This window comes from Symphalangus syndactylus, chromosome 7 (assembly GCF_028878055.3).
Source record: "Symphalangus syndactylus isolate Jambi chromosome 7, NHGRI_mSymSyn1-v2.1_pri, whole genome shotgun sequence".
Taxonomy (NCBI): Eukaryota; Metazoa; Chordata; class Mammalia; order Primates; family Hylobatidae; genus Symphalangus; species Symphalangus syndactylus.
Genome location: NC_072429.2, coordinates 99,681,913 through 99,694,794, shown reverse-complemented (window position 1 = coordinate 99,694,794; position 12,882 = coordinate 99,681,913). Strand labels below are relative to the sequence as shown.

Below are 12,882 nucleotides of genomic sequence, written 5' to 3'. Positions count from 1 at the left end.
GGGTCTTGCCATGTTGCCCAGGCTGGTCTTGAACCTCTGGACTGGAGCCATCTGCCTGCCTCCCAAAGTGCTGAGATAACGAGAATGAACCACTGTGCCTGGCCTTTTTCTCATTTTAATGTATAGCATTATATATTGATGTATAGCTCTGAAGAGATCATTGCAGTCCCATGTAGAGGAATGAATCAATATTCACTCTCATCACTCATGTCTCATTAGCACTGAGAAACACAAACAGGCATTTCTACTTCTAAAAGATACTTAAAAAATGTGGTTTCTTTCTGCTACTGAAGTTTCCTAAAAATCAAAAAGAAAATAGTTTCATTTTATCTTTACAATCCTTTGAACACTAAAGATATCAATCAGATATATCCATTTACAAATGAATAATAGCTAGGTTACTCTGTGTAAGAAATATACGTATGTGTATATTCGTTTAATCCTCAGCATCACCTGATGAGTTAAGCGTTTTTGTTGCCAGTATTTTATTGCCGTGGCTATCAAAGCACATAGAAGTTAACCAACTTGAGTGAGGTCAGAGTTGCACATTGAAGAAAATACAGGTCAGGGTATTAGTGAAAGTCTCCAGCAACATTCCCAGGGTTCATAGGTTCTATTTATTCTGCTCTGTATGCCATAGGTTATTCCTTATTTCTTAAAAGATCTTTTCCTCAGGGCTTTCATAACATCTCGTTCCTTTCTTGCAGCTTCATTATATCTTTATTGTGCAGACACGTTGACTTGAGTATGTAAAACCTAACAGTGCCTATTGTTGCACTAAAAAATGCCTTGCTATTAAAGCATGAGGCAAAAGCCTAACTTAGCTGTTTCCTGAAATCCACATTTATACGGAGAAACCCCTTAACTTCCTCTAAAACAAAAGGCATATACTCTACATAGACATATATTTGAGACATTAAAGAAACATCAATTTCCATTTAAAAAAAACGTTTAACTTAGTATCCTTTTTCAAATTTCTGGTGCCTACTACAAAACTGGAAAGAACTGTAAAAAAAAAATAGCTTTCGAAATATTAGTCATTTTAAGTGAGTCACGCCCTAAAAGAATTTACTTGAGAGTAAAAGCTAGTTGACCCTAACATCTCAGAAATAAAACTCCAATTTGTTCATCCATTTAACCTACCATGAGTCTGTGATTTGGCAACTTGTGGAAAACAACAACAAAAAACCCACTAAAATAGAACTGGTCACTGGAAACTCTCTTTCTGGTCTGTACTATCTAAATGCCTGCTGTCATGTCAGGCAAAAAGTAATTTGTAGAGCAGCCTTGTGGTCCACTGTATTATGTAGGAAGGACAATGTACTGGAAGAGCGAGGACTCAAATCATTTCGTGTCTACTACTGAGAAACTAAATTCTGTAGAGAACATGAGACTAAACGGAGGCTCTTTGGTCAGCTCAACAGACGACGTTGGAAGAATCAATGGGGAGTTTACACAAAGGTAAAATGAAGAGTTCCAAGCTCTCTCATTGCTAACCGTACACTCTCCATGACTGTTGCAAGTGGTTTTCCAGGTCATCCAAGCACTAATATTTTCTTAGCCCGAATACATTTAAAGAGGGAAGGGGCAGAGATCATTCACACTGTGAATGTTTCTCTCTGAACTTCCTGAAGTCAACTGGGCGGAGGCCCTACTGGTTCAAGCACCTGCAATTTCCGCCCTTCTTCTTCCCCTTCTTCCGGGCTCGCGTCCCGGCTCATCACCCGGCTTGTGGCCCACTCCCACCGCCAGCTGGAACCCTGGGGACTACGACGTCCCTCAAACCTTGCTTCTAGGAGATAAAAAGGTAATGATCGTCATGTGTTAAATCACTGCAGTATGAGGTCTTCACGTGAAAGCTTTATTTGGGTAGGAAAACCTAGCCTACGAGAAACGGGTCCGTGCGGTCACGCCTGACTGCCTGTCTCCGGGTCAAGGCTGACAGGACCAGCTCCAGCCCTCCGCCGGAGAAGGTTGTCTTTTCCCCTCGGAACTCTGGCTTCCCTAAAGCGGCCGCGCCTCCTTCCAGGCCTCACCTCCCGCCGGCTCCGCCCGGCCCGGCCCACCTCGCCCCCACCTCGACGCCCACCCATTGTCCCATCGCGCAGTCACCGAGCGCAGATCCCGAGCTCTCGATTGGAACGCCTCCCCATCACTCAGCCACACTCAGGGGCTGGACGCCTCACTCCCGTTTCCGAGCCATAAAAGGTCTAGGGCCGCTTCCCCCGTGCCAGCAGGTAAAGCCGCGGCGGCGGGAGGGAGGCCGGGAGGGGCCGCGCGCCCCGATCGGCCCAGCCGGGGAAGAGGAGCGGCGGGCAGGGCGGGGGGGAGGGCACCACACACAACCCTCCCTTGCCGTGCGACCGCACCCTGCCCCCGCCCCAGGGCCCCCACCCCGCAAGTCCTGATCACAGTGCCGGAGCCGCGGAGCCACCCTCGTCATCCTGCCCGGGGACGGCCCTGGGGCAGTTACTACCGCGAAGCACGGAGGGCGGGGCGGGCCTCGGGGAGGGGTGGGGGGATGTGAAAGGTCCCGGATGTTGCTGAACGGGAGCCCCTTCCAGAGGGAGTGACTGGGGCAAGCGCTGACGGGCTGAGCGAAAGCTAAGGTGGGGGTAGGGAGAGAGCGCCTTCCCGCAGGCTGAGAGGAAGAGTGGGCCGGCGGAGGCTGCAGGGGAGAGGGAGAGAGAGGGCGTCGGGTACCCAAGGGGAAGGTGAGGAGTGGGGGATTTGCGTTGGGGAGGAAAAGGAAAAAAGCAGCCTCCTGCCCTAGGTGCACTCGGGACAAGCGTAGACGAGCTGGGAGCCGAGCGAGGTGGGGAGGAGTGGCGGCTGCGGGCGAGAACGCGCGCGCCTCCGCTCGCCCTCCAGCGCGGGCGGGCAGGACGAGCGCTGGGGAGCGGCGGTTGCGCGGGGCCCGGATCGCTGTGGGCACCAATCAACGGTTGCCATAGCAGCGTTTGACGTCATCGTGCGTGTGGTGCCCCTGCTGCCGGGGCTGGTGATTGGAGGAAACCCCGTGTCTGCGGAGCCGCTGTAGCCTGTGAGCAGCGAGATCCAGGGACAGAGTCTCAGCCTCGCCGTTGCTGCCGCCGCCGCCCAGAGACTGCTGAGCCCCTGTCCGTCCGCCGCCACCACCCACTTCGGACACAGGTGAGGAACCCGGCCGCCGCCGCGCCTCGCTTCCTGTCACAGGCCAGCCTTCCGAACGCGTGGTAGCCGTCCTCGTTCCGTCCCCTCATACCCACTCGCCCCGCGGTGGCGGCGCCGGGCTGAGGCGGAGTCTCCTCAGCGGACACGGGCGGCGGCTCCTCTTCCGCTGGGCTCGGGCGGGAGGCTAGCGGCCGCCTTCGGCTCCTTGCTTCCGCATCGACGCCCCGGCGCCGATCGGTGCTCACTCCCCCGTCCTGCCCCCGGGGGTGGGGAGGGCGCCCACACGCGAGATCCCCGGGGATCCCCCTGTCGCCGGCTCCCGAAGGTGGACGAGGCATGGCCGGGGCGCCGCCGGCCGCGATCCGTCCCCACCCTTGTCTCTGCGGGCTTCCACCCCCTCCCTCGCCGCCCTTCTCGCTTCCGCCCGAGATAATGACTCGGCTGCGGCGGCGGCGGGCATCGCAGTGGCGCAGGTGAGGCCGCCCCCTCCTCTCTCCCTCGGCCGCCCCCTCCTTCCCCTCCCCCTCGCGCAGCCTCCGCGCTGGGCGCTGCGGCTACTGGACCCGGCCCTCCCCCACCCCGGGAGGCGGCGGCGCGGCGGGGAGGGGCCGGGGGCCTCGGGGACCCAGGCGCGAGGGAAAGGCCTGGCCGAGAGCGGGCTGGAGCCCAGGCCCGGCGCGGCGGCGCCCGCCAGGTAGACCGGGGCGAGGCCGCGCGTCGGCGCGAGGGGAGCCCACTGCGGGGTGAGGTTTTGGGGTGGGGTTCGCCTGGGACCTAGAGTTGAATTTTCTGGGCTCCGCGGTGGGAGGAAGGACTTGAATTTTCCTGGCGGGGGTGGGGGATGGGTCTGACTTTTTTTTGCTCCTTGTGAACGGGCGGGGGAGGTGTGGATGGGGGCTGCAAGTCCAGGTAGGGGTAGAGCGGGGTGGGGAGCCCGCGGTCGGCTCCCGTGCGTGATGGACTAGAACTGGAGGGTCCCTGCGCTCGGTTTAGGGACGCATATCCTGCTTTGGTGGCGGGTGAGCCTGAGCATAGCCGCTGGTGGCCCCTTCGGCTGGGTGTGGCTCTCGTCCCCTCCCCCACCTGCAGCTGTCGGTCCCTTAGAGACGCTGTACACGGGCACCGGCGCTGATCGGTGGCGGGGAAGGCGCTGGGTGGGAGAGCGGGGTGTGTCCGCGGCGGGGCTGGTAGTGGTTCCGCTTCTGCGGGCTGCTGTGGCGTCTCTGCCCCGGGGTCGGGCGGCTTCGCTCCCCCCCATCCCCACGTCTTGGGCGGGGGCGCCGGCTGCTCCTCCCTCTGGCTCCGGTCGGGGGGAGGAATTAACACTCTGCAGTAGGTTGGGCTCCCTGACACAGATCCGCCATGACAAAGGAGGAGAGTCGGGGACTTGAGCCGAGGCTCCGACTTGGGCGGAGCCTGGAGGGGGGTGGTTGCGGATACGCGGACCGGAGGATTTGCACTTTAAAGTCCGGGTCTGCCCGTTTTCGTTTCGCCGTACCCGACGTCTCAAGTCAGGTAAGGGTTAAATGGGTGCGGTGAGTCCTGCCCGCAGTGTAGAGGCGAGGCCTTGGAGCACTCGTTACTGTGTGAGAAACCTTATCCACTTCCTCTTGTACCGAAGTGATTGGGGAGAGAATCCTTTGTACTGGCCTAAATGATTTTTCGTTAAAAGCAGAATTAACCAGAGAGCGTTTCTGAGATTCTAAGGGAAAAATCAGTAATTTAGAGACCTGAGGAAAATAATGCTGTCATAAAGGTTAAATAGTTTACGTATTGAGCCAGTACCTTGCATCCAAAGTGGCTAATTATTTGTTTAAAATGTGGGGACCTGTTCTCTCATTTGGTTAAAAAGTATTGTGGGATTTCCCTGGAAAGGTAAAAGATGATTACGGGAGTCAGTTCCCAAGGTGGACTCTTCCGTTCACCTTCTAGTTTAAAAGTGCACTTCATTCAGGGTGTGTATTTTCCTCTAAAGTCATTTATTCTGTGGTGTCACTGTGGATTAGTATCTTTGTGCTGTTTGGCAACTTGCAAAAGGGTATCTTTCCAGAAAAATGTAGCTGAGGTAAATTGAAAAGGTCCAGGAAACTAAAATGCGAGAGAAAGAGAATTAGATGGGTAGTCATGGTGAAGGACAGCTTGAGTGATAACATCCAATTACATTATGACGGCTAGAAGCAAAATGCAGCACTTCTGCATTTCAGCTGGAGCGAATGACATTGGAAACACTTGTAAATTAAGTACTTCCATTGTGATATATTCTAGTACTCACAAAAAGAGTTGAAGTGCCATGACTTGTGGATATTTTTAAAGCATGTGGACATATAACAAGATAAAGAGTTGAGGCATTAGGGTCAGATATTGATCCTTTGTGGTGGATTTATACTCAAAATATCTGAAAACAAACAGTTTGATCATTCATCCCCCAAATTGTTATGCTATTATTGGCTGGCAAATGTTGCAGAGATCTAGTAGGTTTGGGTAGGGGTAACACTAAAACTAAAATGTAATCACTCTTGACAAGAGTATTATTAAAGTAAAAAGACATGAGTTACATTAAACTGATATGAGTTATGATTCTGGAAATACGATAGAAATCCAGATGTTATCTGTAAACAATGCTTTTACTAAAGGAAGAAAAGCTGCTTAATTTTGGATCACTGAGTGGTATTGGAAATGAGTTGAGATTTTGGTCAGGTAAGATTAGGGGTAGTTTTTGAGGCAGCTTTTGGAAGTAATTTTGACCTTATGTGAAATTTGGATCTTCTGAACAAATTTTAGTTTTGCTACACTGATGTGTTAATGGCTGTAAGTTTACCTCTGATGCTGAGTATGCTAAATTTTTTTTCCTTTTCCGACTGTCCTTTTGTGAGGCTGCATTTTAATTCCTCATGTGAACAGTCTTCCACAGGCAGTTAGGTTTCAGGTTTAAAAAACTCAGTTTACCACAGGTATAATTTTGAGTCTGTTTATTCTGATGGGAAAAATTTTAAATACTCCTTTTTTCCCCCCTGCAGAACATCCAGTCATGGATAAAAATGAGCTGGTTCAGAAGGCCAAACTGGCCGAGCAGGCTGAGCGATATGATGACATGGCAGCCTGCATGAAGTCTGTAACTGAGCAAGGAGCTGAATTATCCAATGAGGAGAGGAATCTTCTCTCAGTTGCTTATAAAAATGTTGTAGGAGCCCGTAGGTCATCTTGGAGGGTCGTCTCAAGTATTGAACAAAAGACGGAAGGTGCTGAGAAAAAACAGCAGATGGCTCGAGAATACAGAGAGAAAATTGAGACGGAGCTAAGAGATATCTGCAATGATGTACTGGTGAGAATCAATTCAGTCTGGCTTCATTATACTGTAGGGTCCCTATGAGTATCAGTTACATTACTCTTAACTTTTTCTTTGGTTTTTCTTTTCCTTCTAAACATTGTGTGTTCCAAATTTAAAAGTCTTCATGGTGTCATGACTAAAAAGATATTAAGACAATTAGATACGTATATGTAAAATAATTGCAACAGTGATTATGAAACAGTTCAGTTTTGTTAAAAATAACAGACTTTAGTATTGTATTTTATATTAATTGAAAAGATAAACTAATAGTATTACTGTTTTACTTATGGTTAGAATATTTGTAGTAGCTCTATAGCTGGTTATCTTAAATGTACATCTATGGATAAAGGAATTTTACATACTTTATGTAAGAGAGATGTAATAGGATACTCATTGTAGAAATAGTACTCTTCTCAGGATTAGCCGCTATAATGTTAATGTAATGAGTCAGCCATGCAGAAAACTCTGGCGTCACAACTATGAAACCTCTTCCTGCATTGAATTCTTGAAGGTAAATTTTGAACACTCACAACCATGATGAAAGGTTATGAACAACTCAAGCTTGATTTTCCAGTTTGAATCGAGTATTTTAAATATTCAGTACTTCTATGTTGAAGCACTGCGCTTAAAAGAATTAAACTACATTTTGGTTAATTTTAATCTGTCATATAAAGTAGGGCTTTTTGATCAAGAATAGTTTAAATTTGAAGATAAACTAAAAGAAAATCCAACCAAGTTGGCAGTTTTGGGAATAATATTTAAAGTGGTTTTACTAAATGGTTACACTTAACCAGTATGGCAGGTCTCTGATATACAAAGAGGGGCAGCATCTCGATTTTTCTGGACAGATTACTGAATCTGGGACTCAGTATGGAAATCCAGATGTTACTTAGTATATGAACCTTCTTTATGGAAGAAGTACTATAATGAGCAATAGGATAATGTCTGATGTGGTTGTAGGTTGGGGGTTTTTGTTAAAGTTGTGATGGTACTATGATTTCTTTACATTTGTATTTACTAATGGAATAGTATCAGTTCCTAAACTGTAATTTTCTCAAATGATATTTACTTGACACTGTCTTTTTAAAGAATAGTGATTTTTTAAACATGGTTATTTGGGTTCACAATCACAAACTCAATGAGGCATCTGTCTTGGGGCATTTTTTTGTTCTTTGCGTATTGAAACTTTTAGAATGGTAGCTATTATTTGTATCTAAGTTGAAAAAAGGAATATCTTGCTTTTATTGAGGCCAAGTGACAAATGCCTATTTTGTGATTTTGCTAAGGTAATAAGAATATTTAAATTTTGAAAATGTGATTTTTTTCTATAATAAATAATGTATTGGATTTTTTTTTTCCTGCTCACCTTACTAATACCTGTGTATATGTAATTCAGTTTTGTTCAGTCTGGTGTGTTTTCCCCAGTTATTAGATCTGATCAGAAAGTTTTTATTTTGGCTTCAAAGGGTGTGTTACACGTTAACATTTCCCTTAAGGCGAAAGCCAATTTTAGGAATGAAAAGGAATGTAACATTTACCTTTTACTAACACGCTTATTTGCAATACTAGGTAGGTATGTGCATGTTTTCCATATACAAAGTATAAAAGTTCCTGTCATTGTGAGTCTTTTCCAAGGAAAAGACTTGTAGCAGGTTTGTTTTTGTGTGTGTGTGTGTGTGTGTGTGTGTGTGTGTTTGTTTGAGACTGAGTTTTGCTCTTGTCACCCAGGCTGGAGTGCAGTGGCACCATCTCAGCTCACTGCAACCTCTGCCTCCCCTGTTCAAGCAATTCTTCTGCCTTGACCTCTCGAGTAGCTGGGATTACTGGGCGTGCACCATCACGCCCAGCTAATTTTTGTACTTTTAGTAAAGATGGGGTTTCACCTTGTCAGCCAGGCTGGTGACCAGGTCAGGTCTAAATCTTGACCTCAGGTGATCCACTCACCTTGGCCTCCGAAAGTGCTGGGATTACAGGAGTGAGCCACCACGTCCAGCCCAACTTATAGCAGTTTCGACTATGCTTCCCTTTAGTTTCCTTATCAAGAAAATTTTTTGACATAGAACCAGTAGATGAGGATAACAAGATAATCTCTTAATATAAATAGCTTCTTCTTGTTATGATTATTAAGGAGGTTCATTCTGGTCCCTACCCACATTGTTACCCTCCAGAATAGCACTGGCTTCTCAAAAAGTCTAAATGGTATTTACATTTGAAAGTTTGGATAAATGAGAGTTTAATTCTTTACAAATGGCTTTGAAGAGAATTCTAAACAAGCTTTTGCTTCCAGCCTTGGTCTTTTCAAGAGTAAGACTTAGTGATCTTTGCATACTCAACGTGTAGTAGATGCTCAAATATTTGTTAAACAAGCAAAAAGGCTTCTTTTGAAAAAGAGGTTAGAATTAGGTCAGCAGCACTGCAAAATTTCCCTAGCTTTTTCTTTTTCTGCTTGGGAAAATTTGATATTTACAGATAATAGGCTTCTTTTTCCTACCATCTTTTTCAAATAGGTCACATCGACTCTGGAAACATGTTGCATAAAATTCCTTCTCCCCTTTCTGTGAAATGGAAGAATAAAATGTAGCAGAACTGATATTTCTACTAGAGAAAGTTTTTGAATCATTATTACTTAATGATTAGTAAAAATATTTTAAATTATATTTTTAAGATCTTACATGATAAATCAATTATAATTTTTTATTACTCCAGCCTTTTCTGGGCTTTGATATATATATTTTTTTAATTTGAGAAAAATCAGCAGGTAATCTTTTTGCAGAATTAATGGTATTGGCTTGTGGCATTAGTGATAACCAGATTTTTTATATTGAGCACCTATTTTATAATAGCTATGAGAATAAACTTTCTTCCTACAAAAAGCAGCTAATCTCCAAAGTTCTGAGTTTTTCTGAAGAGCTCTTCAGTAACCCATTCTGGTTACATGTATTTATCAATTGTTTAACCATTTAATAAGGAACCAGAGCTTGGACCATGTTGCATATTGCAAGAGTTAATAGAGCGTTACCGTGGGAAGTGGTCACTGGCATGTTATTCACAATGTGGACTTTTCATTATGTAAAAGAACTTGGGGCTCTTCTCTTCCATGTGTTAATTTGAAACTGCAATATGTGAACTAGTGCAATCTGCCTTTCCTGCCAGATGCTTAGACAAAAGATCTCTTGGTAGTTGGGGAGGGACTCAACACTAGTACCTCTTTAAACCTGAAAGATGGACCCAAAAATTGCGTAGTTTTTATCTTGTACATGATGAAATCAATACCAAGGAAATACAGCCTAGGAAGCCTGTTTCAAACTCAAAAGAAGTATGTCGAGGTGAATAATAGAGCTCAAGATACTGAGTCAAACTAGTTTTACCATTTAATAGATTCATGGCCTGAGGAAATCACTCAGTCCCTCTGAGAAAACTAAGCTCAATTAAATAGGAAAAATACTCATCCCACAGGGTTGTGGGGAATGAGAGTCAGGTAAAGCACCTTGACTACCTTCTGTGTCCTGTTTATCTTAGCTTTTCAGTTCTATTTAAAAGTGTGAGCCTGCCTATAATAGTGCAGTGGTCTCTTAACTTACAGTCCATGAATGGAATTTAGAAGATTGAAGAAGCCTTTAAAATTGTGTATTTTTCTGGGGCAGAAGGTACATGCCAACCATCAGATTTTCAAGTATTTCATTTTAAAATCTAAAATCCACTGCTGTAGGCAGAGAATGACTTTATAGGAGGTCTACAAGAGGAAGCAATGTAAAATTGTGTGTCTAACATTTGTAACAGCTGGCAACTGCAGTTGAGTAATCTTAATAGTGATTCTGTTAATTTGACTGAGTTCTATTTTATTGCTGCTCTACATTTTTATTTGCTCAGGGCAATTTTAAGTTGTGGTTATGGGGCACTGATTTTTATCTCCAGCCCACAGAACTACCATTAAACAGAAATAAGATAAGAAAGCAAGCAGCTTTGGGTCCCTTTTAGTCTGAATGTATTATTATGTGCCTTGGGCTTTAAAAACTGCCATGTAGAGTTAGTTTTTAAGATGAAAATCACTAGACAGCTCATTGGAATAAGGGCTTCTCCAAAGAACTCTGTAGGGTTATATCTATTGTTACTATTTTATTTTATTAAGATATACTGTATATTTACATGTCTTCATGGTTTTGGTATGTTTCAAAGTATAAATAATTCAAGTTCTGTGGTCCCAGGAAGGAAAAAATTGGACAGTGTCTTTTTTTTGTCTTTTTTTTTTTGAGACGGAGTCTTGCTCTGACGCCCAGGCTGGAGTGCAGTGGAACGATCTCAGCTCAGTGCAAGCTCTGCCTCCCGGGCTCACACCATTCTCCTGCCTCAGCCTCCCGAGTAGCTGGGACTACAGGTGCCCGCCACCATGCCCAGCTAATTTTACTATATTTTTAGTAGAGTTGGGGTTTCACCATGTTAGCCAAGATGGTCTCAGTCTCCTGACCTCGTGATCCACCTGCCTCAGCCTCCCAAAGTGCTGGGATTACAGGCGTGAGCCACCACGCCCGGCCTGGACAGTGTCTTTGGTAATAAAGTTCAGTTTTTTTTAATGTAAAGTGCCACACCCAATGACATATTTTGTACAAATACAAAAAGTCTGAGGTTATATGAAGTGGAAATGATGAAAATAAAGGCAAGGGAATGGAAAGGTAGAGGTCTTTGCTGTTTGATGGGAAGAGAAACTAGCTGCCTTTATAATACTGAATTAAATGTCATCGGACTTTTGGATTAATTTCTCAAATTTTTGATTCCAAAATAAGTTACTCTTGGCATATTTATATTGAAGTGCGTGTGTGTGAGAGAGAGAATTTTTAAGTCAAAATGATGGGTGTTCTGATATCAAGTAAGTTTTAAAAGTTAGCGTATAGTTTATTGAAATTCTAATAATGTTTCTTAGAGTTTTTTGTAGAATTCCTGGTTCCCTATTGTGATTTCATCCTAGTTCCCATAGCTTTTGCTTTACTCTTGACAGTTCTACATAGAGAATAAACACTGCTCAGGGTTTTAGGGGACTTAGAACTGCTGTCAGTTTCAGTATACTCAAAGCCAGCGTTCCTCTTCCTTTTGAAACTGCCTGTCCTTTATAACTACCCAATTTTAGCATGTTTTCTAGACTTAATCACACGACATGTTGGACTCAACTTTGACTTAATTTTCAGATTACAAGCTGTTGATGTTTCCCATATCGTTGGTTCCCTATCTTTTACATTCATGCTGAATTGTATAGTTCCCAGGATTATACTCGGAAAAGTGCACATTGCCAAATAGGAAAATGATACTGTAAGGATAAACTTGATGTGCTTTTAATGGACAAAAGCTAAATTATAAACATCTTTTTACTGCTGCTTGTGGTCATTCACTTGGACTCGTTACTCTTATTTTTCCTTTTTCAGTTCTATGTTGCATGTATTTCTTATTCTAATCTTTCTAAAACGCTGATTTCATTCCGTCTATTTGCTTGATCCTTGCCAGAATTCCCTGCAAGAGGCTTTTAGCTTTTGTTTGGTAGTCTCACTATCACTGATAAAAACCATTGCTAATTACCATCTTTATGGCCTGAGGGTTTCTGCTTCATTACTCGATTTAGGACTTATTTTAATCTTGATTATCTGTCTTTCAGCATCAGAAGATTGGCTCTGTTCTTTTCTCCTAGAAAACATTTGTGTATTTGTAAAGTACACTGAAGGAATATATGCTTTGATATTTAGATGGCACAAATTTAAATTTTGGTGTGGGAAGAACGGTGTGCTTGGCCACCATATCAGCAGTTCTCTTTTTTATTATGCGTATTTCTATGTAACTGATCATTCACTTGTTCTCTAGTCAGTAATTCCCTGTAATTATGAGAAGCTTGTATCTGTGAAAGTTACTGTGCAATAGCAGTTGTCATTGATTTAGTTTTGTTTTCTGGTAAGGTGTAATGTGATAGAAGTAGTAGTGTAGTGTAGGATAGAGTTTTACATATTGGCAGATTTCACTAGTTTTTTTTTCTATTGCCATTCAGACACCAAAGCCGTGTGGATGAATATAGCTGACTTGATATCAGTAAGATCATTTTGTGTGACACCTGCCCTTTTGTTTACATTGGATAGGTTATTAAAAAGTTTCAGCATGTAAGCTCTTGCCGATTTCTTTTGACAGGATTTGTTGTGAACCTTCCTTTCTCCCACAAATAAAAATGTGCTTACAGTGGTAACAACAGGTAAAAGAATATAAGGATAGTTTCAGCCAAGTATTAATCTATAAAGTTAAGCGGACCAATGTAAGATTTGCTTAATGGGTTGGCCTGTATGCATGTGTTGAATTTTAAAATCTAAGAAAGATTATTGCATTAAATTTACAGGGACTGCCCAGTTTTTGTTGTATTAGTATTTTATTTG

The 12,882-nt window shown here is 44.1% G+C and overlaps 1 protein-coding gene across 6 annotated transcripts in view; it reads left to right on the top strand.

Annotated features, from left to right (window-relative positions):
* Positions 1 to 1,708: 1,708 nt before the first annotated feature.
* Positions 1,709 to 12,882, top strand: part of YWHAZ (tyrosine 3-monooxygenase/tryptophan 5-monooxygenase activation protein zeta) — a 34,447-nt gene continuing 23,273 nt past the window's right edge. Inside the window, exons 1-3 of one of the 6 annotated variants that reach the window (XM_063643493.1) lie at positions 1,716 to 1,807; positions 2,030 to 2,237; positions 6,171 to 6,475. In XM_063643493.1, coding sequence (XP_063499563.1) covers positions 6,182 to 6,475 — 294 coding nt within the window. In that variant the 5' untranslated portion in view covers positions 1,716 to 1,807; positions 2,030 to 2,237; positions 6,171 to 6,181. Of the gene's footprint in view, positions 1,808 to 2,029; positions 2,238 to 3,004; positions 3,154 to 3,593; positions 3,627 to 3,769; positions 3,897 to 4,616; positions 4,669 to 6,170; positions 6,476 to 12,882 lie in introns of those variants that run through there. The other 5 variants (XM_055286923.2, XM_055286922.1, XM_063643496.1 and 2 more) reach the window with 5 other exon arrangements.